Source organism: Elgaria multicarinata, chromosome 11, assembly GCF_023053635.1.
Source record: "Elgaria multicarinata webbii isolate HBS135686 ecotype San Diego chromosome 11, rElgMul1.1.pri, whole genome shotgun sequence".
Classification (NCBI taxonomy): domain Eukaryota; kingdom Metazoa; phylum Chordata; class Lepidosauria; order Squamata; family Anguidae; genus Elgaria; species Elgaria multicarinata.
In genome coordinates, this window is record NC_086181.1 from 25,331,796 (window position 1) to 25,356,135 (window position 24,340).

At 43.1% G+C, this 24,340-nt stretch overlaps 2 protein-coding genes across 2 annotated transcripts in view; both read right to left on the reverse strand.

Annotated features, from left to right (window-relative positions):
• Positions 1 to 3,846: 3,846 nt before the first annotated feature.
• Positions 3,847 to 19,093, reverse strand: LOC134405557 (vomeronasal type-2 receptor 26-like). Its single transcript, XM_063136801.1, has 7 exons — positions 19,079 to 19,093; positions 17,704 to 17,867; positions 14,797 to 15,088; positions 12,134 to 12,991; positions 9,825 to 10,052; positions 8,188 to 8,314; positions 3,847 to 4,748 (listed from the first exon to the last, which is right to left on the reverse strand). The coding sequence occupies exons 1-7, from the start codon at positions 19,091 to 19,093 to the stop codon at positions 3,847 to 3,849; spliced, it is 2,586 nt and encodes an 861-aa protein (XP_062992871.1).
• A 1,760-nt stretch (positions 19,094 to 20,853) lies between these two features.
• The window catches only part of LOC134405558 (vomeronasal type-2 receptor 26-like), a 32,458-nt gene continuing 28,971 nt past the window's right edge, over positions 20,854 to 24,340 (reverse strand). Inside the window, exons 7-8 of the mRNA XM_063136802.1 lie at positions 23,502 to 23,628; positions 20,854 to 21,755 (exon numbers count right to left, since the gene is read on the reverse strand). Coding sequence (XP_062992872.1) covers positions 20,854 to 21,755; positions 23,502 to 23,628 — 1,029 coding nt within the window. The remainder of the gene's footprint in view (positions 21,756 to 23,501; positions 23,629 to 24,340) is intronic.

Below are 24,340 nucleotides of genomic sequence, written 5' to 3' on the forward strand. Positions count from 1 at the left end.
CGGAAGAACGCGGGGCGGAGAGCCGAAGAAGCTCTCCGACCCGGCTGGCTCTTTCGCCGGCAGCAGGAGGCCGGCCGGGAGGTGAGCGGCAGTGGCAGCAGCGGCAAGGACGCAGCCTGATTCCCCAGCGGCCTCCTCCTCCGCCTCTTCCTCCGTCTCTTCCGGGGCGGTATCTACACAATCGCTTTGGGGGCGCACTGGGGGCACATGCAAGCTCCTTCAGTACTCTGTGTAGATTTGCCCTTGCACTCACGTTCAGAGCTACAAATGGGTCATATGAACACCTGATGGGCTAGATGAGGGCCAGTCAACAGAAGTTGAATTATAAAAAGCTGGAGGTGCTAATTCCCATGTCTTCAGAGTTAGTGTTCAGCCTATTCTGGGTACAGTTGTACTCCCGCAGAGATCACAAGTTGCAGCTTGTGGGTGCGCCTAGATCCAACATTGTCACCAAAATCCCAATTTACCTCTGTACCTAAAATGTCTTTTAGCAGCTACATTTTTTTTTTTATCAACTATGCCAGTTACTATGGCCACTTTCTAACAGAGATAGCCTGGCCACAATGGTCCATGCTCTAGTAACTGCATTACTGCAATGCGTTATACATGAGGCTGGATTGCTGCAATTAATTATACAAGAGGTGGACTTTGAGGAGAATTCAGAAGTAGTACAATATATGGCTCCCAACATATTGAATGGTGCAACCCAGTTTACACATATCACACCAAATTTAAAGGAGTGTAATTGGTTGCCTATCTACACCCAGGCCCTTAAAGACAAGGCCCTTCCGCAAGTACTTCACACATCAAATATGCAAAGATAATCTACAAGGGAGAAGACTTTCTTGGCAATGCTACACAATTTATGGTAAGTCCTCTATCACAACATTTACAAGGTACTAGCAATGCTATTGTTTATGTGCCAGGCAAGAAACAGTCTATTTTGAAGTGTTAAGTCTTATTTCCAGTTTCTCTCTGGAAAAAACCCACAAATGAATGGTTGTGATAAAGAAGCCAATTTGTTTCCATGCACATGGACATAAGAAATCATTTGAAAGTTTTCCTTTCGTTAGCAACTACTTCTGAAGAATGTTAAATACTTCAGAACTTAAAGAGCAGATGAAGGCCTTAGCTAGAACTAAGGTTTATACTGGGATTGTCCTGGGATTATCCCTGTGCACCTAAGGGCTTTGCTAGATGAGGGGTTAGCCCGGGCTGATACCCAGGATCACCCCTGTGCATCCAGATGATGCACAGGGGATCCCGGGTTTAGGCAGGGGGCAACCCTCCCTTGCCCCAGGGTAATGGGCTCCACTTGTAGCCTGGTATTTCCCGGGCTGAGCCTGGGATTGCAGAAGGTCTAGCCTGTTCCATGGCTTTTCCTGGCTACGCAGCTTACTCACATGTAGCCGGGCAAAGCCACGCATGGGGCGGCGGAGAGATCATGGCCAGGGGGGAGGTTGCAGCCAGGGGGGACATTGCAGCTGGGGGGGACATCAGGGGCAGGGGGGAGATCAGGGGCAGGGGTAGCGGGTAGGCATGTGCTCCACTCCGATTAGGAGCGGAGAAGCAGTAGCGAATTAGCCTGCTCCCCCTTACCCAGAGGTGGAGTAGAAGCAGACCGCTGACCCCTAGAAGCAAGGTGAAGAGAAGCGACCATTTTTCGGAGCTCCTCTTTCAGGCGGACCGCTCCAATCGCCATCTTGAAAACATTTCGCCATAGGATTGCATTGCGGGAAATAATCACGGATAACTGGGTTGTTTTTTAAGCTATCGTTCTGAAAATTCTTGTGCACAGAGAGTCATGGATGGGGGTCATTTTGAGACTACTCTCACCTCTCTGCATGGTGCGGGTCGCGCGCTAGAATTTTCTAAAAAATCGGTGGGAAAAATACCTTTTTCAAAGGGCTGAGGGGCAGAGTCAGCTCCCGGTCATGATGATCCCAAAGTTGGAGGAGGGCATAGGCAAAACGGGTAACTTGGGATTCTGGGAAACTTCTCTTTCTTAATCAAAACGGACTTTTCCCAGTGTTTTTTAAAACAGTAGCCCCACCAAATGCACAAACACAACCTGAAATCATATACTAAGCCAATAATAAGAGATAGAAACACAGCACTGCTCCCCACCCTAACTTTGGGGAACAACTGAAAAGATGTGGTGCAAGGGGATGAGCTCCCCTAGGGCATCTCATTGTGGACGTGCCCCCACTCTCTCCTGTACTGGAAGGCCATCAGAGCCTTCCAAAGAGAGTAACCCGGTGGAGCAATGCCTATCATGAGTCGAAGTGAGCGTTTACTTCTCAGAGCTCTTGGTGAAGCAATGGCTTTCTTCAGCTGAACTGGCAGCTGCTTCCCTCTCCCCCGGGCACGTCCCCCTATTACTGGTAAAAAACAGATATAGCCTTTTTAAAAAAGTTCTTCTTGTTGTTTATTCAGCAACACTGCTGCTTTTAATTCCACCCTCCTTCGTTTATTTATTTATTTTTTTATTCCATTTTATATGCATTACTGGCTTATCCTTGGCTCACTTCCTTATGCCCCCAGAAATGCCAGCTGCATGCCTGCCTGCCTTCCCTCCCTCCTCCCCTGCCCACCTCGCAGGGATGTTGTTAGTGTGTGGCTTTGACTCAGGGGAGAAGTCCTTCCTGCGCTCACTTGGAGTTTTGGAAGTTCCAAATTTTGCAGGTTTAAGCCCCGCCAAAAAACAGGGGATGATGGGACTGCCTTGAGTCTCGGCGTGCGGCGTATGTATCCCTGGATAAGCTGTCATGGTGGTGAGTTTGAGGTTTTTAACGTGCAAATTGACGGAGCTATGGAAAGGGGTGTGAATGGGGTGCCCGATTTTCAAAAATTCCCCAAAAATCAGGGGATGATGGGATTGCCTTGAAACTTGGCGTCCATGTGGACACATGGATAAGCTATCATGGTGCCATGTTTGAGGTTTCTAACATGCAAATTGACGGAGCTATCCCAAGGGGTCTGAATGGGGTGCCTGATTTTCAAAAATTCCCCCAAAATCAGGGGATGATGGGATTGCCTTGAAACTTGGTGTGCATGTGTATACCCCCATGAGGTGTCATGGTGCCAAACATGAGGTTTCTAACGATCCGGATCCGGAGCTCCGAGCGGAGCGGAGCGGAGCAGAAGTGGGCAGAGCGGGGGTGGGGCAAAGTGGCCCACTCTGAAAATCACAGATCTGCAAGTGAAGCGGAGCGGGGGGTCCGTGCACACCCCTAGTAGCGGGGAAACATTTTTTTTTTAAAAAAAAAACACACCTTACCTTTGGTGCTCGTGCACTCCTGGGCACCTGGCCCTTTAAAAATAAAGAATGGTGGATGCAATGGGGCTTCCCTTTAGCCCGTCGTGTCTGACATGTGGATTAGAGCGACAGCCCACGCTAGCTGCAGTGTGGCCCGCCCCGCCTCCCGCCTGGACTTTGAGGTAGGTCTAGCAAAGGCCTAAATGACACACAAGGGATCCTGGGAGCAGGCAGGGACGACCCCGGGATGACTCTGGGATAAACCTTAGGTCTAGCTAAATATGTATAAATATTTATGATGACTTCATATGGCAGTCCCAGCAAACATGTGACATGTACTTTGACCCACTGGATGGAATTTCATTTTACTTCAGAGCAGATTATGCATTTTAAGACAAGATGGATAAATGAAAACTGGACTGGAAACTACCCATTTCAAGTAGAATTTTAAAATAAGGGATAGCTTTGAGAAAGATGTATGTAAAGCAACTGCTAAGAGAAATCCTCAGAAGGATGTCAAGGTGCATCCATGCATCCACCACTCCCCCACCCCTAAAATCTAGACAATAGTAACATGTACAAAATTTTCAATCCTTTCTCTTTATTAGCTGTTCCCTGCTGTTGAGCTGAGGCTTCAGCACAATAATATAACATTTTGGGGAAAAGATGCAACCCAGCAAACTGGCACTAGAGGCTAAGATAGAGAAGATCTCCACAGCTACCATGTATTTTCCCTTGGAGCTGAGATAGGATGGAACAAATGACAACCAAACACTGCAAAAGATCAACATGCTGAATGTAATGAACTTGGCTTCATTGAAACTGTCAGGGAGCTTCCTGGCAAGGAAAGCCACCATGAAGCTGACAATAGCAAGGAAGCCCATGTAGGCCAGGACACAATAAAACATAGTCAGAGATCCCTCGTTACATCCCAGTACAATTTCTCCAGTCACTGAGTGCATGTCAAGATCTGGGAAAGGGGGAGAGGTTGCCAGCCACACAGTACAAATGCCTGCTTGAATAAGGGTGCAGGAAAGAACAATGAAGCAGGCCAGTCTTTTCCCCACCCACTTCCTCATCCTGGATCCTGGCTTGGTAGCCATGAAAGCAAGAACTACTGTGATGGTTTTTGCCAACACACAAGAAACAGCAATTGAGAAGATGATGCCAAAAGCTGTTTGACGAAGGAGGCATGTCACGTTCTCCGGATGGCCGATAAAGAGCAATGCACAAAGAAAGCAGAGCAGGAGGGAGATGAGGAGAGTGTAGGTGAGGTCCCGGTTGTTGGCTTTGACAATGGGTGTCGTGTGGTGCTTCATAAATGTTCCTAGCACCAGAGCTGTGGTCAAAGAAAAAGAAAGAGCAAAACAGGCTAAACTGACTCCCAAACGTTCTTCATAAGACAAGAAGGTTATTATCTTGCATAAACAAAAATCCCGGTTTTTGTTTGGGTAGTGCTCATCTGCACATTTAAAACAGTCATCAATGTCTGTAAAAGTAAATACATGGTCTCAATTTCACATATTAATCTCTTCAACATACAGAAGCTGTTCTTTTTATATTAATAAAAATCTATGTTGCTTCTGTTTGATCTCAGTCAACAAGATCTCAAGATGTGTGTGTGTGTGTACATTCACACACACACACACAATATTGGAAGCAGAAAAAAAGAAGTAACAATTATAAATTAAGGATGGTTTTAGGGTATCTATTTTTTATGTAAATTACTTCAAGAACTTTATACATTATCATTGGTAAAAACCCAAGATTAAGACCACCTTCATGAATTCAGCAATTTGCAAAAGAATATAATTCCTACTCCTATGAAGAACCAAGCTGTCATGTTCTGGATCAATGAAGCATCTGCATCAATTTCAAGGAATACCAGAAGTAAAGAGCACTGCAGTAGTTGAATGTCAATTTGATAATGGCATGAAGTATAAATAAATAAATAAAAATGAAATATGGCTGATAGAGCATAAAAAAGATCATAGCCATATTATTTTTCCCAGCAGGCAATGCTTACTAATAGCAAAAAAAGAAAAGTAAAGAAATCCATATTTGAGAATCCCAGTGGGAAAGAAAGTTCATTTTCATTACTGAATTATGTCCCTGTCTTCGAACAGAACCAGAATAATGCACCATCGTTATCTAAGCCTCTTCAGAATTCACTGTAATTTTAATTGTCTTAATATGTGAAATATCACAAGGAGAAAAGCATCACATATATTTCAAAGTCCTAGATAAAAAAGCCCTGATTCTTATTGTATAACATCTCTGGAATTTGCCCATTTTTATCGGTCTGTTCCGCCAAGACTCTCATCCATACCATGGTTATTTCCAGCTTGGACTATTGTAACTAGGGATGTGCTCCGCTCCGATTAGGAGCGTAGAAGCAGTAGCGGATTGGCCTGCTCCGCCTTACCCAGAGGCGGAGTAGGAGCGGACCGCGGACCCCCTAGAAGCAAGGCGAAGAGAAGCGCCCATTTTTCGGAGCTCCGAGTTCAGGCGGAGCGCTCCGGTCGCCATCTTGAAAACATTTCGCCATAGGATTGCATTGCGGCAAATAATCGCGCATAACTACGTTGTTTTTGAAGCTATCGTTCTGGAAATTCTTGTGCACAGAGAGTCGTGGATGGGGGTCATTTTGAGACCACTCTCAACTTTCTGCGTTGTCTGGGTCGCGGGCTATATTTTTGTGAAAATCGGGTCAACCGCGCGGCTCAAACTGCGTTTTCGGCTTTTCGCCCATAGGATTGCATTGAGGGAAAGAATCGGGGATAACTGGGGGGGGGTTTTAAGCTATCGTTCTGGAAATTCTTGTGCACAGAGAGTCGTGGATGGGGGTCATTTTGAGACCACTCTCAACTTTCTGCATCGTACGGGTCGCGGGCTATATTTTTGTGAAAATCGGGTCAACCGCGCGGCTCAAACTGCGTTTTCGGCTTTTCGCCCATAGGATTGCATTGAGGGAAAGAATCGGGGATAACTGGGGGGGGGTTTAAGCTATCGTTCTGAAAATTCTTGTGCACAGAGAGTCGTGGATGGGGGTCATTTTGAGACCACTCTCAACTTTCTGCATCGTACGGGTCGCGGGCTAGACGTTTTTAAAAAATCGGCGGGAAAAATACCTTTTTCAAAGGGCTGAGGGGCAGAGTCAGCTCCCGGTCATGATGATCCCAAAGTTGGAGGAGGGCATAGGCAAAACAGGTAACTTGGGATTCTGGGAAACTTCTCTTTCTTCATCTGAACGGGCTTTTCCCCGTGTTTTTTAACACAGTAGCCCCACCAAATGCACAAACACAACCTGAAATCATATACTAAGCCAAGAATAAGAGATAGAAACACAGCACTGCTCCCCACCCTAACCTTGGGGAACAACTGAATCGATGTGGTGCAAGGGGATGAGCTCCCCTAGGGCATCTCATCGTGGACGTGCCCCCACTCTCTCCTGCACTGGAAGGCCATTAGAGCCTTCCAAAGAGAGTAAAACGGTGGAGCAATGCCTATCATGAGCTGAAGTGAATGGTCACTTTTCAGTGGTGGAGCAATGCCTGTTCTGAGTCGAAGTGAGCGTTTTACTTCTTCTCAGAGCTGTGGCTGTCAGTGTCTTGAACTGGCAGCTACTTCCCCCTCCCCTGGGCACGTCCCCCTATTGCTGGTAAAAGACAGATATAGCCTTTTAAAAAAAGTTCTTCTTGTTGTTTATTGAGCAACACTGCTGCTTTTAATTCCACCCCTCCTTTGTTTATTGATTGATTTATTCCATTTTATATGCATTACTGGCTTATCCTTGGCTCACTTCCTTATGCCCCCAGAAATGCCAGCTGCATGCCTGCCTGCCTTCCCTCCCTCCTCCCCTGCCCACCTCGCAGGGATGTTGTGTGTGGGGTGCCCGATTTTCAAAAATTCGCCAAAAATCAGGGGATGATGGGATTGCTTTGAAACTTGGCATGCGTGTGTATATCCCCATGAGGTGTCATGGTGCCAAACATGAGGTTTCTAACTTGAACAGAAAAAAAGTTGTATAATTTTTTAGCTTTCAATGCAAGCCTATGGGGGGGGGAAACGGAGCTCCGGATCCGGATCCGGAGCTCCGGGCGGAGCGGAGCGGAAGTGGGCGGAGCGGGGGCGGGGCGGAGCGGCCCGATCCGGAAAATGGCGGATCTGCAAGTGAAGCGGAGCGGGGGGGTCTGTGCACACCCCTAATTGTAACCTCCTGTTGACTGGTCTTCCTTCTTCTCATCTTCCCCCACTGGTTTCCATTCATCATTCTGCAGCAAGATTATTTTTCTGGCTTGTCGTTTTGATCACGTGACCCCACTTCTAAAATCCCTTCACTGGCTCCCTATCTCCAACAGAATTCAATACAAGCTTACCCTTTTGACTTTTAAAGCTTGTCATGGTCTGGCTTCTCCCTATCTTTCATCTCTTATTTCACCTTCCTGTCCTGCTCGCACCCTTCGCTCTAATAACGCTATGTCTCTTACTCGCTCAAGAGTTTCTACTTCTCTCGCTCGTCTTCGCCCATTTTCGCTCGCTGCCCCCTATGCCTGGAATTCTCTTCCAGCACATCTGCAAACTGCGACGTCGATCTCAGTTTTTAAATCTTACTTGAAAACATTTCTTTTCACAAAAGCTCATAATCCGTAGTGTGATGATACTAGTTTTTATTATTTGTTTTATTGTCCCCCCGTGCTGGTTGGCCTTTCCCATCCCTGTTTGTTTGTTACTGTGATTTTAGAATGTAAGCCATATGGCAGGGTGTCTTGTATTCTGTTTTATTATGTTCTGTACAGCACCATGAAAATTGATGGCACTATATAAATAAATATTAATAATAATAATGATTCATACATTATTTTAGATGCACATTCCCATGGATTATAGCCATTTGATTATATAACTCTGCATAGTATATATCTTACCCTGCCGGTCAGAAATCTTCCCTTCTGGACATGGGATGCAATCATAGCAGCAAAATGGCTCCCCTTCTTTCACCTTCTTGCTCGAACCAGGAGGGCAACTCTCACTACATATGGAAAGGGGCTGTACCTAATCAATATGTGAAAGAAAAGAATGATCATCTTGTGAATAATGGGCTTAAAATTCTAGGGTTGCTGTTCTTGGGTGTGTGTTTTTTTTTCATATGTTATCATAGTGGCATAGAATCTGTTATTCTATTGGATGCATTATCTAGTTCTTAGGAGTGTGATTTTTATTTAGCTGAATCCCAAATCCAAAAACACATTGGGCTGATTTAGGAGTTTGAATCAAAGTAGGATTCTCCAAAGTAGACCAAATCCAAATCACACCTAAAGGTTCAAGTCTTTTGCCCCTCCCTCCCTTTTCTATGGTTGTGTATGTTTTAATTAGGTCTACCTTTGCACTGATTTGGTCAGAGTTTCAGCCTTCTGGTGCATCCTTTCCTGGGCAGCTAGCGAAAGGATTGCAGGCAGCTGGTACCCCTTTCCTTGCTGCTGATTTCCTCACTGCTTTGGTCCCTCCCTAGTTGGCTCATTCTTCTGGAAGAGGTGGTTAACTATGATGTTCCACAGTTTACATTGTTGTTCAAGCTCACTTAAGAGAAAATGGAAGACAAGCTATCAGTTAGAGTGAATGGTCTGTGTTTGATGGATAGAGAGGCCTTTCCTCCTCCTTTTGGTTACTGAGGGCTTCTCTACACATCACTTTTATCGTGTGCTCATGATTGGTCATCCACAGAAGTTTGTGGATCATTTACATCACATTCATGGAAGTTTTTGGATCGTTTACACGACATCACCTCCAGGGCCTCTCCCATTGTTTGTGACCAATATTGCAGGGTAAATGTGGTTTTAAATCTGGGACACACAATGTTGTTATGCGTGTAAGGTGTGCAGTTGTGCTATTCCACAACGCCATCTAGTGGCTGCCTAATGAAACATATAGAACTTGCAGAGAAAGAACCACCCCAGTCCCCAGAAAGCAAGGGGAATGATGAATTTGATCCTGCAAGGAATCCAGAAGCAGAAGCCCTGGGAAAGCTGCAGAATAAAAGCGTGGTGTAGAGATGCACTGTAACTGTGCATCAGGAATAGACTAGTCATGACAGAGGTTGACTTGCCAAACCTTCCTCTTACATCTTTCTCTTCACCATTCTCTTAAACACTCACTCCAAGATTCATTCATTCATTCATTCATTCATTCATTCATTCATTCTCTCTCTCTCTCTCTGCATCCTAGAGTGATAGGGACTCCTATATTCCTAACTTGCACCTTCTGGCATTGCTCTAATGGGTTGTATAACCAGTTGGAACAACACTGGAGGGAGTGCAATATGTAAGGAATATGTGAAAACCACACACCACTTGCACAGAATTTTTGCACATAGAAGTCTCTGCTGGATCAATCAGTATAGAAAAGAATTGGATACAACCCATTGTGCTAATATCAATTAAAACAGCATTTTATTAAGACTGAGCACCATTTAATTAAATTAACTAGTGCACATTAGAAATGACAATCAGTGCTTATTCGTTTAGGGGGAAAAAACCCTTTCAAACTTTCTTCAGATGGATCCTACCTGGTTAAACCACCTGTACCACGTTATGGCATCCTCATTGATGGTGAATGTTTGGTCAGGAGGAGCCTCAGGATCTATCTGCCCAACTTTCACTCTATGAAAAGATTGGTTTGATGAAAAAATCCAGTTGATAATGTCAAATCCAGCCACTAACTCCCCATTCTGGCCAAAGGAAACCTTGTCCCCAGCACTGTTGTTAAATGAGACACCTCTCAGAAAGTGATGGAGCTGGATGGAAAAGGAATGAGTTCACAACAGTTTGCAGTTGAACATAACTGTGTTGGTTCTTTCAGAGTACAATAAACAAATCTCTGCCCATGATGGAAACAAAAGCTACCCACCTTTCCTTTCCTTTTCTTCTGGGGCAGATCCGCACGTCGGCCCCAGAGCGCATTTATGCGACTCTAGGGCACCCCAGAAACGATAGTCTGTACTTGCCTGTAAAAAGAAACTAGGAAGAGACGGAGACGCCGACGCCCAGCTCTCCCCGGCCGGGTCCTCGACCGGGACGGAGAGCTCGGCGGAAGAAGGTTGGGTGGACAGTGGAAGAAGCTCTCTACTCCCGCCTTCTTCAAAAAGAACTCTCCGAGCCGGCCAGGGAGAGCTGGGTGGCGGCGGCGGCGGCGGCGGCGGCGGCTCCGTCTCTTCCTAGTTTCTTTTTACAGGCTAGTACAGACTATCGTTTCTGGGGTGCCCTAGAGTCTCATAAATGCGCTCTGGGGCCGACGTGCGGATCCGCCCCTGGAATCAATTATCAACTTCTTTCACACACATACACAAACATGCACACAAAATGTTAAAATTGTAGTTTCTGGCATGTTTTCTTTGCAAAGAACATTTAAACATTACTTTATATGGAACTATTGTGTATTAATAATAAGCATAAAAATGCAAGCTTACACTGAATAATTAACACAGCAATATGGGTGAAATAGTTGTAAAGTGGGGAGATCCAAGATTGGCCCTTGCAACATAGTACTGTTCTTGTATAGTAAAACCTGAAAAAAAATCTGCAGACATAGTATTATATGATTTCCAGATTCAGGGCTGTATCTAATGGGTTGTATTCACTGATAGTTCAACTTGGGTCCCAATCATTTCAATGACTCTACCCTAAATTGAAATAACATTGGATTTCACCCTCAGAAATCTAGCCTGATTGATTACGAAATAGTATAGGAGAATTTTAATTAAGCACTCAAGTGAGGAGTGAGTGTGTAGCACCTCCTGAATGTCAATTAACTTATAATGACCCTAGAAGCTTAAAATTTATAATTATTGCACAGAAATTGTTAAAATAAAAACTGCCATGGCAACATTTGTTCCATGGCAATTTCAGTGTGCTGTAAAGACCTCTGCATCTGAGGCCTTAGCTAGACCTAAGGATTATCCCAGGCAAATGGAGGGGTTTCCCTGCCTGCTCCTGGGATACCCTGTGCGTCATTTGGATGCACAGGGATGATCCTGGGATGATCCCGGGATATAGGTCTGGTCTAGCCATGGCCTGAGAAAGTAACGATGAGGCTGTCTTTGGCCAATGATCTACCTGCTGCTGATGAAGTCACCCATTAGCAATGCAGGTTGAATCTATGGACAAGGAAAACATTTCTACAGTTCGTCTAAAGCCACAGCTAGACCTAAGTTTATCCTGGGATCATCCAGGGTTCACCCCTGCCTGAGCACTGGATTCCCTGTGTGTCACCTAGATGAACAGGTTTGACCCCTGGACGATCCAGGGATAAACCCTAGGTCTAGCTATGGTCTAAGACCAGCAACTTAATCCCAGCTTAAAAGTAGCAATTAATAATGGAACAGCCAGAACAGGATGGCAAATAAAGTGTGTGTGTGTGCATTGAACTATTTTCCACATCAATTTCAGTCCAGAATTTCAGCCTGCCTCTGTATTTCAGAAAGTAACATGGAGACTACCTTTGGCCAATGATCTACCTGCTGATGATGAAGTGATCCATCAGCAATGCAGGTTGAACCTATGGACAAAAAAACATTTCTGCATTGGTCCGACACCAGCAACAAAGGCCTCCTCTACATCAAGCAGGATAGTCCACTATGGAAGTGGTATATAAAAGGCAGGAGACACACTACGGCTTAATAGTAGTATTGAAGTGCACTGACAACTGTTGGGGCCCATTGACACATACCATATACTGCTTTCATAGTGCTATATCCTGCTTGGTGTGGTTCCTTCCCTTTATATACTGCTTTCATAGTGCAATATCCTGCTTGGTGTAGATGAGGCCAAAATCCCAGCAGGGAAACAGAATCAAGTGTGTAGGTGGCTGTTAAATTACCTGCCACAATGGTTGATTCTGGTGTGTCAGTCCCCTGCTGCTTGTCATTGTGCTGTGTTTTAGTCTAGATGTGGATAAGGCATGCAAAGCATGGGCCACAGTATAGACAGCATTGTAGATGCTGTAGCTGTGGCCAGTCATGCTCATTTCAAACACAGGTCCAGGAAGACTCTTCAGCATCTCATTACCAGTGCAAATATGCCCCTCCACATTGCCCAAAACCGGATTTGGGAATACACAGTCAAAGGCATCTTGCCAGAATTTCCTGATGAAGCCATCTCCTGTTGTGCTGGAAGGGTTTCTGTTCTCTACAAAGTCTTCAAATCCTGCTGGGTCACTGGAGTGAATGGTGAAGGACAGAGCACCATGGAATATTTCTGTATCCCAGTCCCTTTGGTAGACAAATGAAGTGAGCTCCATCTGTGTGGTCAATATCCATACTTTGCCTTTTTGCTTATTCGTCATGTTTTCATTTAGCTCTGAAAGTAATGGCAAGTATCTCAAAAATGTCACGGTAAAAGATTCTCCATACATCACCACCACATTGGCTTGGCTTTCCATGATATTAGAATGCATTTTTAATACCTGCCACATTGAATTTTCAGTGAGAACACGCCCTTTGGGGATCCTCTCTACAAAGGCAAAACAGATGCCGTGCCGAGCAAACAGGGGATGCACTGCTTGCACAAATCTTTCCCCGTTGTCATCATCCATTGTAACAACTCCAATCCATATCCACTTGAAATGTAGAACCAAAGAGAGGATCCCCATGTGCTGATGGTCTTCCTTAGGGACCATCTGGTAGAAGAAAAGGCCTGGAGTTTTATTAGTCCTCACCGGAGCAGAGCCATAAATGAGCTAAAGATAGATGTGGAAGGGAGAAGGAAGAGGCAAAAACACAAAAAACATGTTTGTATAACAACTTCCAATGTTCAGAGCACATCACGTGCATCATGTCAGCAATCATTACAACAACCTTGTAAGGAAACGGGATTTTGTTTTACTCTGAGACAATAGTGACAGGCATCAAGTTACTGCTGAATATTTTGGGGACTTACATTCCACACAGTTTATTATTCTTCCCCTTAAAATCCAAAGGCTGGTTCTGTATTGTGTTATCAAATTTGAATAGTGTGAAACTGCGTCATTCACTCTTTATTAAAACATAATTCCTGCATAAATCTGACAGGCAAAATGGAAATAAAACAGAAGTGGGTAAAATGGGAGAGACCAAAGGTAACCAGGGTAAGTCAAGATCATTCGCATACTGAGCAGGAGAAATTATGGACAATGACAACATTTGGGGGAAATTGGAAATGGGAATATAGCTAAAAACTAAAGCTTCAGTGCCACATGGGATAGTCAGAGTGGTTGTTACTGCCTTCTAAATAAATAAAAGGATGTGTTTGTTTGTACAGCCTCAATGGAACTCAAAAGCCATACATCCAATTGCCATTAAAGGATAAATATTTGTTCTACCTCTGTCTGGGATGGTTTTAGGGATAGTAAAATAATTGGACCACCACCTTGAACCAAAAATGTAGCAAATCCAGAAATTTAAAGATGCATTCCTTCGATACTATTTGATCAATTTCAACCAAACTTTGCATTTTGATCGAGCTCTACAGCAAGCAGATTTTAAACATACGACATTCCTTCCACCCACTTTGACTATTTAGAGATTCAAAGGAACCCCAAGCCCCAAATATTTTTTTTTTGGGGGGGGGAACATGTTAAAGTATCAGGGGAAAGAACAAGCAGTTTGAAGCCAGTGAAGATTTGTAGGCTGAGTTACAGGCCTGTCCCATCCTTCTGCTGTAAGCCAGTTCCATCTAAGAGAGAAGGAGTGGAAAGACCCTCCCTCTGGGGCTATAGGGGTGGCTTGTGGCAGGGGTAATGCCTAGGGGTGCCATCAGGAATGCCTTCACTGAGTCAGGATGGGCACAATGTGTCCAATTGTGACAGCTATGTAAATTTGCTTGAACACTTCACTGTATCAGCCTAAAGGCAATTCCAAATCATATGAAGCCAGGTCCATTCACCAATTAAGGGTACATCAACTGTGATCCCAAAGAAGCAAGGACATAGGATCAAAGCTAAAACTTTTTCTTCTCACTCTAAATACAAAATAAACAGTTTCATTAGCCCCCAACATTGTACAAATACTGATTACCTGAAGCAGAGACAGGCTGACAACCTGAAACCCTTCAACAGGAATATTTCACACTGCAATAACATTCAATAAGGTTAGAACTACACTACTGCCTTATAGTGGTATTGAAGTGCACTAACTGTTTGGGCACAATCAACATTCCATTATTTCATCAAGTTATATCCTGCTTTTTATTCCACATTCATAATGATTTAACACAAGGTGTAGATCTGGCCGTGGCCATGCATCTTTCATAGGCTTACTGGAATTGTAAACTAATTAGATAATAAATATCTAGCGTTATAAATATTCAGTTCATCCACTTCATTGCACTATAAACAATTCATGCTGGCTTTATTATGGAAAAGAGGATAAGCAAAAGCATTATTCCCCCTGTGCTGCAATCAACAGGGAACAGATGAGGGCTAGGAGTGAATGGGCATGTAAGTCTCTATGCCAGAAATTGTATCTGCAAGAGCAAAGGAAGTGTAAAAACTTTCATGTAACCTACCTGTGGGATCTTGTAGATATCCAAGATGGTTGCCACATCAAGGGATGTTTGAGAGTCCAGTCCCCCAATAACTGCAGCAAGTATATTCTGGATGCCACATGTATAATTGGGGACAAATCTCTCTAGTGTGTATATAAGTAGCATTGTGACATGGTAGGTCCACTGTGCATTGTAATAGCTGTCATAGATGTAGAAGCCTATAGTGACATTGGGCAAAATCTGAGGATTTGCATTAATCTCCTTTACTGCAAATGCCAAGGCTAGGATGTGTTGATAATTCTTCGTCAATACACTAGAATGAAAGTTGCATCCAGTAACAGAAGAACAGTCTACACTTCATACATCGTCTTCCTTATTCTATCATTTTTTTCAACACTTCTCCCTCATTTCTTGAAGCAAACTTAAGTCTAAGGTAATCTACACAAATATCAGGGAACCAAAGTGTGTCAATGTTCATCTTCAGGACATGTCTTACCATTGCTTTCTTGGTAAAATATGTATTTTTTACAGTAGGGTGTACTTATGCAGAGTGTATGATTCAGAATAATAAGACAACATTTGAAAACAATCAGATATATTAATTCTTACAAATATAATTCTTACTCTGCACTTTAAGATATTTGCATCAGAACAGCATTGCGAAAATATGGAATCAGAACAAGAAAGAACCATTCCATTTCAAATTTCAATAAGAAGGATTGTATCTAGGTATCCTAGTGTCTCTCTTAAGTAGAACAATTCCTATTATGTGTATCAAATAAAGCAAGCAAGTAAATTCTCACGGAAGGAAGGAGAATTCTGAAGAAAAGAATCATTGAATGTGTGGAAATGGCCTTAACCTTAAGTGTTCATCCTCATCAACAACAGAATAATAGTTTTGAAATATAATACAAACAGATAAAAGGATGATCCTGCAAATATTGACATGGAGTAACATGGAAAAATTCATCTGGAAAGTTACATCCCAGCGTTTCCTCCAAATGTTGACCAAACCTGGGCGGGACAAGACTGTTGAAAATCTCTGCAATAAATCTCTGTGTTAAAGAGCAGCTGCCAGGAAAAGAAAGCACTGGGAAAGTTGGATATATAGTCTGGCTCAGTTCTTATGCTACTTCTCAGAATCATTGGGGTGGGGTGGGGTGGCAGTCTGTTTAGGAGAAATGTCTGTAGTAGGGTGACCATATGAAAATGAGGACAGGTCTCCTGTAACTTTAACAGTTGTATTGAAAAGGAAATTTCAGCAGGTGTCATTTGTATATATGGGGAACCTGGTGAAATTTCCTCTTTATCACAACAGTTAAAGCTGCAGGTGCCCTGCCCTCTTTTAAATCTGGTCACGTTAGTATAGCTCCAGCACCTTTAACTGTGGTGATGAAGACAGAATTTTCATCAGGTTCTCCATATATACAAATGACACCTGCTGAAATTCCCTTTTCTATGCAACTGTTAAAGATACAGGCGCCCTATTCTCCTTTTCATATGGTCACCCTAGTCTGTAGGAACTCTGTGAAAGTTAAGAATTTCTATAAGGAGAATGACAAGAGATAGATGTACATACTAATCACCATATCATCAGACATAAGGAATCTTTTTTTGAGTGTTACGTATGATCCTGTGGAAGTGAGAAGGCCAATGTAGTTTGGTTGTTTTTCCTCCAGGTATAAGTAGTGAAGGAGAGAAAAAACTAATCTTCATCCTAACATCCTTTCGTAAATGAAGGCTTGTTCATTTGTTTGTTTTTGTCTCATGCCATTCGTGCAGATTCAGAATGGATCTGGGGAACAGGTGTCAGAGGCTTAAACATTCTTTCCCTTCCACTCCTGGCTATTTCTTTCCAATCTAAATCACCCTCTTCACATATCTACCATTTGCCTTGGGGAAAATGCTGGTATTAACTTTCAAAACCCTAAATGGCTTGGGGCCAGGTTATCTGAAGGAATGCTTCCTCCCATAGGCATCTGCCCAAACCCTAACATCATTTTCAAGGGTCCTTCTCTGTGAGCCCTTGCCAAAGGAAATGAGGCAAGTGGCTCTTCGCCTTGTCTGCTGTGACGCTCCAGCTGTGGAATGAACGCCCTGGAGAGGTTCAAATGGCACCTACATTATACTATTTTTGGCCATAGCTAGACCTAAGGTTTATCCCAGGATCATCCCGGGTTCATCCCTGCCTGAGCACTGGATGCCCTGTGTGGCACTTAGGTGAACAGGTTTGACCCCAGGACAATCCTGGGATAAACCTTAGGTCTAGCCACACACTTTGATACCTTTTTATATTCCCAGTATTTTAACATTTTATCATCTTAGTCTTTTAACTTTGGTGTTTTAAATGAAACCAGAAGCATTTTAGCTGGGACTTATGCATGATCAACTTAAAGAAAAAAGAGGAATGTTGTTTTTGTACTTGATAACAGCGGCCAGACTACTTTATGCGCAATACTGGAAAAAGACACAAGTACCATCAATGGAGGAATGACTGCACTGCTGCTTGGTTCTATTCTGGTTGTATTTTTATATTGTGTTTGTATATTATGGTTTAAGTTTTATATTTTAGGTTGTACTTTGTGGCTTTAATTTTTGTGTACCACCCAGAGAGCTTTGGCTATTGAGTGCTACAGAAATGCAATAAATCAATAAATAAACTATGTAAATCATGTCACAATCTCATGGCGATGGCAAAACATGGAGAACCTGAAATGGCAAAATAGTGTGGAGGAAGGGGTTATTCCCCCATTTCCTACTGCAATGGCTCAATTGAAATCAGTGGTTCTCTGAATGATATTAAGAGAAGCTTGCCATGGATTCACACATTATGTCTGACTTCATTACCTCGTTACCTCATACCAAATCCATTGCTCTGGGACTGAAGTAATGCAAATACAAAGAAAGTTATCCTGATCAAGTCCTTACTTAAGCTCATCAAAAACCGTTGGCAGGGGTTCTTCTGTGAAGTTTATCGACTTGGAGACAATAAATATCTGAGATGCAATACCACCAATGATGAAGTCTCCTGACCAATGATATTTGTGAATTGGATGGTGTGGATCACGGAAACTGCACTGAACAATGTGAGCCTTGCATACAATATGAGAAAACAGAATCAGCAATAATATGACTAGTGCCACCATACTGGGTAGAAATCTTTTGTCTAGACATATATTCTCCTATTTCCATAAAATTAATCACTAAATATTAACTAAAAAAACCAGTATCAATAGAATCTCCAAGTTTACAGTAACCTAACTTGAGCATTAATTCATTCTACTGGCAGACCTGACACCTATATTCTAAAATGTATGGTATCAGTCACAGACAGGTACATCTTTATCTCTTCCCAATCCCTAGTCCTGCCTCTGGATGTTACAGGTTATATTTGTGTCATCCTTCACAGATGGTGTTATTAGTTTAGCGACTGGACTTAGCAACTCCACAGGCGGTTTCTGACAAGCAGCAAAATTAATTATAGCCTATTTGCTAATTAAAGAGAAAGGTAACCATACATTAAAGTTTGAGATTCCCTGTAGAATTCCATGAGAAAACATGTTTGTCATATCTCAACGAGTTGGAAAGTAAAGGGTTTTGGGTTTGGAATGATCTCCAGGAAGAAAGGGATGCCAGAAATATTGTCTGGTGGTAGAGAGGAAAAGAAAGCATTTGATCATATAACAAGACTATTTGAGAATGTGATGTTGACAGATGTGAAAGAGGGAAATAAATCAACTTTGGAGATATCTTCTTAGAATAATAGAATCATAGAATAGTAGAGTTGGAAAGGGCCCACAAGGCCATTGAGTCCAACTCCCTGGTCAGTGCAGGAATCCACCCTAAAGCATACCTGACAGATGGTTGTCCAGTTGCCTCTTGAGTGCCTCTAGTGTGGGAGAGCCAACAACCTCCCTAGGTAATTGGTTCCATTGTCATGCTGCTCTAACAGTCAGGAAGTTTTTCCTGATGTCCAGCCAGAATCTGGCTTCCTGTAACTTGAGCCCATTATTCCATGTCCTGCACTCTGGAAGAGATCCTGGCCCTCCTCTGTGTGATGACCTTTCAAGTATTTGAAGAGTGCTATCATGTCTCCCCTCAATCTTCTCTTCTCAAGGCTACACATACCCAGTGCTTTCAGTCTCTCTTCATAGGGCTTTGTTTCCAGACCCCTGATCATCCTGGTTGCCCTCCTCTGAACACGCTCCAGCTTGTCTGCATCCTTCTTGAATGGTGGAGCCCAGAACTGGATGCAATACTCTAGATGAAGCCTAACCGGGGCGGAATAGAGAGGAACCAGTACCTCTTGTCGACCCATGAGTACACCAAATCATTACTTAAGCTGCCTTCCTATTCTAGTCAAGAAGTTGACTTCCTTGTTTCAGTTACTTGAAAGGATGGTGCTAGAAGAGCTGGAAATGTGTTGCTTTCACCTGTGAAAGATACATATTTAAGGCAATCTCCTTTTCACACCTTGATTACTGCTATTTGTAACCATTTCACAACCCTGGTTGTCAACTATACTGACAAGTTTGACAAAATTAATTCTTGGATTTCATGCTGATGGAGAGACTCTAGCTCAGCTTTTTCCAAGCTGTTGCTCTAATGTATACGTACTTTACAAGTGAGCAATTTGTCACAGGAAGGCAGGTCCTAGCACCAAAAATCAAAAGACATTGTGTAGATATTTAATTTCCCCCATCTTAATGGATTTTCTCTGGTATGAAAAAAGATGAGGCAAGAAAATGGGAGGGGATATTACAAATGGAAGACAAATCTGGACACCCCCTTAACATTTCCATGAATGTGGGCAGGGTGAAAGCTATGGCCACCATAGTTTCCGATATCAGATTTATGACAATAGAGAGCCCCCATCTTCATAATTTTCAACCTTTCAAAAGAAAGTTGCTAGTCTGTTGTACAGTTTCACACACAGGATTCTTTTTTTCCTCCTCCTCCTTTCAAACCCTTTTTTGTTCATTTTTCATCCATTTCATATTTTTCCATTTGTAGTTTGAGCTAATTAGCTGCATATGAAATCAGTTTTCCCACCACCTTTGGGGAATGCCACAATTACTTTCAGGTGGAGTAATGAGAGCCAGTGTGGTGTAGTGGGTAGAGTGAAGGACAGGGAGTTGGGAGATCCAGGTTCTCCCCATTCAGCCATGGAAGCTCCCTGGGTGACTTTGGGCCAGTCATAGACTCTCAGCCCAGCCTACATCACAGGGTTGGTTGTTGTGAGGATAAGATGGAGAGGAGAAGGATTGTGTATGCCTCCTTGGAGGAAAAGGTGGGATATAAATGTATTAAATAAATAAATAAATAGCAAGGCTAGCCAAATTTCTGACCATGCATGGCCTCATACAAGATGGTTCTGGAATAACCAGAATACTTAGGACCAGGATCTCTAGCAGACTGTCTTCCCTTATATGCAGCAAATGATCCCTGAGATATTCAGAGGAGAGGCTGTTAATTAGCCCATGACCAGTAGCATATTTTCAAGGAAAGGTAATAAGAGGGCATTCTCAGCAGTAGCACCCAATATCTGAAATGCTGTCAAATGTGTGGAAAAATCTGTGGAAAACTTCATTTGCCTCTTGAAAATACAACTGTTTACATAGACTTTCCCGGATGTGTAACTGTTTTATTACTCTGTTTTATTGTTTCTGTGATATTTTAATGTATTTATTATGTTATATTGTTTTTATATTGGCTTATATTGTATTTTACGTATTACATATCTAAAATTTAGAGATCTTATGCTATCAACTGATATATAGGTAGTATCAATATGTATGATGACTTCATATGGCAGTCCCAGCAAACATGTGACATGTACTTTGACCCACGGGATGGAATTTCATTCTACTTCAGAGCAGATGATGCATTTTAAGACAAGATGGAAAAATTAAAGCTGAACTGACAACAAGACATTTTTTTAAAAAGGTGGTAGCTTTGAGAAAGATGTATATAAAGGAGATGGTAAGTGGGAACTCTCAGGAAAAGGTCAAGGTGTATTCGTGCATATACCACTCCCCCATCCCTGAAATCTAGACAATAGTAATATGCACAAAGATTTCAATTCTTTATTTTTATTAGCTGTTCCCTGCTGTTGAGCTGAGGCTTCAGCACAATAATATAACATTTTGGGGAAAAGATGCAACCCAGCAAACTGGCACTAGAGGCTAAGATAGAGAAGATCTCCACAGCTACCATGTATTTTCCCTTGGAGCTGAGATAGGATGGAACAAATGACAACCAAACACTGCAAAAGATCAACATGCTGAATGTAATGAACTTGGCTTCATTGAAACTGTCAGGGAGCTTCCTGGCAAGGAAAGCCACAGAGAAGCTGACAATAGCAAGAAAGCCCATATAGGCCAGGACACAATAAAACATGACCACAGATCCCTCGTTACATCCCAGAACAATTTCTCCAGTCACTGAGTGCATATCTACATCTGGGAAAGGGGGACTGGTTGCCAGCCACACAGTACAGATGCCTGCTTGAATAAGGGAGCAGGAAAGAACAATGGAACTGGCCAGACGTTTCCCCAACCACATTCTCATCCTGGATCCTGGCTTGTTGGCCATGAAAGCAAGAACTACTGTGATGGTTTTTGCCAGCACACAAGAAACAGCAATTGAAAAGATGATGCCAAAAGCTGTTTGACGAAGGAGGCATGTCACCTTCTCTGGATGGCCGATGAAGAGCAATGCACAAAGAAAGCAGAGCAGCAGGGAGATGAGAAGAGTGTAGGTGAGGTCCCGGTTGTTGGCTTTGACAATGGGTGTTTTGTGGTGCTTCATAAATGTTCCTAGCACCAGAGCTGTGGTCAAAGAAAAGGAAAGAGCAAAACAGGCTAAACTGACTCCCAAACGTTCTCCATAAGACAAGAAGGTTATGACCTTGAGTAAACAGAAATCCTGGTTTTTGTTTGGGTAGTGCTCATCTGCACATTCAAAACAGTCATCAGTGTCTGTAAAAGTAAATACATGGTCTCAATCTCACATATTAATCTCAACAGCATGCAGAAGCTCTTCCTTTTACATACATGAAAATCTATGAACCTGTTGAGATGATTCTTTGGGGAACGTGGTTGTTCTAACCACATCTCACTGTGGTTATCACTCACCACACCTAGTGCTGCTACCAAATGACTGTGGAAGCATGGACTCTTGCACCATTTGCCTAACAACACTCTAACCATGTACCTCTCTTTTGATTCTTTGAGTCCTCCAACTGGTTGCTTCTGCATCCTATCGTCCCCTGCAGTACACACAGCCCTGGGCAGCCATTTCTTAGCTCAGGCTAGCAGCCATGTTGAGGGTGTGGTGCCTGCAGGTTATGTAGCAACATGTTTATAAAGCAATCATGGTTAAGGAAAATGCCTTACTCATGACACATTAAGCCTTCATGGTTAGCCCCAAATGCTTAACGAGCATGGCTTAGCACGTCATCTGAATAGGGTTAATGTTATTGCCACTGTCTGATCTCAACAGGATCTCAGGGGAAAATATATGCAGGAAAAAAGTAACTAACATTTTTAAATAAGGAGGACTTTTTAGGATGTCAATTTTTCTCTGAAATTTCTTCAAGAAAGTTGGCACACTAATATTTTTTAAAAATAATAAAGTCTGTTTGCAAGACCTCCTTCATGAATTCATTCATTTGCAAGAAAACATTATTCCTACTCCCTTTTACAGACCCAGTTGCCATGTTCTGGGTCGCTGAAGCATTTGAATGATTTTCAAAGAATTCCCTAATGTAAAGAACTCTACAGTAGTCAAATATCCATTTGACAACAGCATGAAGTATGGCTCATAGGTCTAGTAAAATGATTGCAGTCATGTTATTAAATTATTTTTTCACTGGAAATGCTCAGCAATAGCCAAGGAGCAACCCACATTTCAGAATCCCAGTGGAAAAGGGAAGTCCATTCCCATCACTGAATTGTGTCTCCTGTCTTTGAATAGAACTAGAATAATGCACCATATTTACTGAAACGTCTTCATAATACATTGCAATTTCTATTGTCTGAATATGTGAAATATCATCAAAAGCAAATAATTATTAGGGCCGTGCTCCGCTCCGCTTCGGAGAAGCGATAGAGGAGCAGCCTGATTCACCTCTGACAAAGGCGGAGATGAATCAGGTCAGGGGGGCTACGGATTGAGGCAAAGTGGTTCGCCTTGATCCGGAGCTCCGGACGCAGGTAAGTGTGGGAGAGGGGGACTCACCTGGCTGCTGTGGTGGCAGAGTCCATGCGGCAACGGCGATGGAGCCACATAAGGGAGCAGGGGGGAGGGGGGCTTACCTGCCTCCATCGTGGTCCGTCACGGGCTTCAATTGAGGCCCCAGCTTGAAGCCAGAAGCCACGGCCTTCTCTTCCGGCTTCTACTGGGGCCTCAATTGAAGCCTGCGATGGACCGCGACGGAGGCAGGTAAGGGGGTGGGAGAGTTGGCTTACCCTGGCGCCGCTACCGCCATCCATACGATGATGGCAGTGGAGCCTGATCTCGCTCCACAGAGGAGTGGCGGATCAACCCGAAGCGGTTTGGGCCCAATCCGGAAGTTCTGGATCAGGCCATGAAGCAGTTTGGGGGGTCCGTGCACAGCCCTAATAATTACACATATTTCAACCTCTGAGATAAAGTGACCCTGATTCATACATTATTTTATATGAGCCATTTGATATTATAACTCCAGATAGTATATAACTTACCCTCCCGGTCTGAAATCTTCCCATCTGGACATGGGTTGCAATCGTAGCAACAAAATTGCTCCCCTTCCTTCCTCGTCTTGCTTGAACCAGGATGGCAACTCTCACTGCATATGGAGAGAGGTTGTACCTAATCAATAAGTGAAAGAGGAGAGTGACCATCTTTCAAATAAAGACCTTGGAGTCCTTAAGGTTCTAGGGTTGTTGTTGTTTTTATTCATTATTGAATTGAGGAGGAAAGAAAAGAAAAGATGATGATGATGATGATGATGATGATGAAGATGATGATTTTATTATATATTTCTTGCTCGTGGTGGTTTTTCTAGATGGACATGGTGGGCTTTACCAAGTCATTCTGTCTTTTACAGATTCAGGAATTTCCTGACAATTGAGCGTGTTTTAATTATGACTGCTTTCCGGATGTTGGTGTGGATGTATTTTGGTAGATGATGATGATGATGATGATGATGATGATGATGATGATGATGATGATGATGAAATTTTGTATGTTTTTTGTTTCTTCCATGCATATTATACGGAGTGGGGTAAGGAGAATTCCGTCACTGTGGTTCTGTCACCAATTGGTGCTTATTTTGCACTCAGGTTCCCCTAACCTTGCTGCTACCAGCTGTGCCTAGCCATAGGACATGTTCTACCAAAAACAAGTCTTATTTTTAAAGAAGATCTTTCCTCTGTTGCTACTGAGACCAGGAGTTTCAATGAGCTTCAGGAATGGGTCTTCTGACCCAAGAAAATATATCCAGTGTGCTGTGTGCAGCAGTTGGTGGGGAACGTGGGTGGGAGGGTGCTGTTGCACCATGCCCTGCTTGTTCATCCCTGGC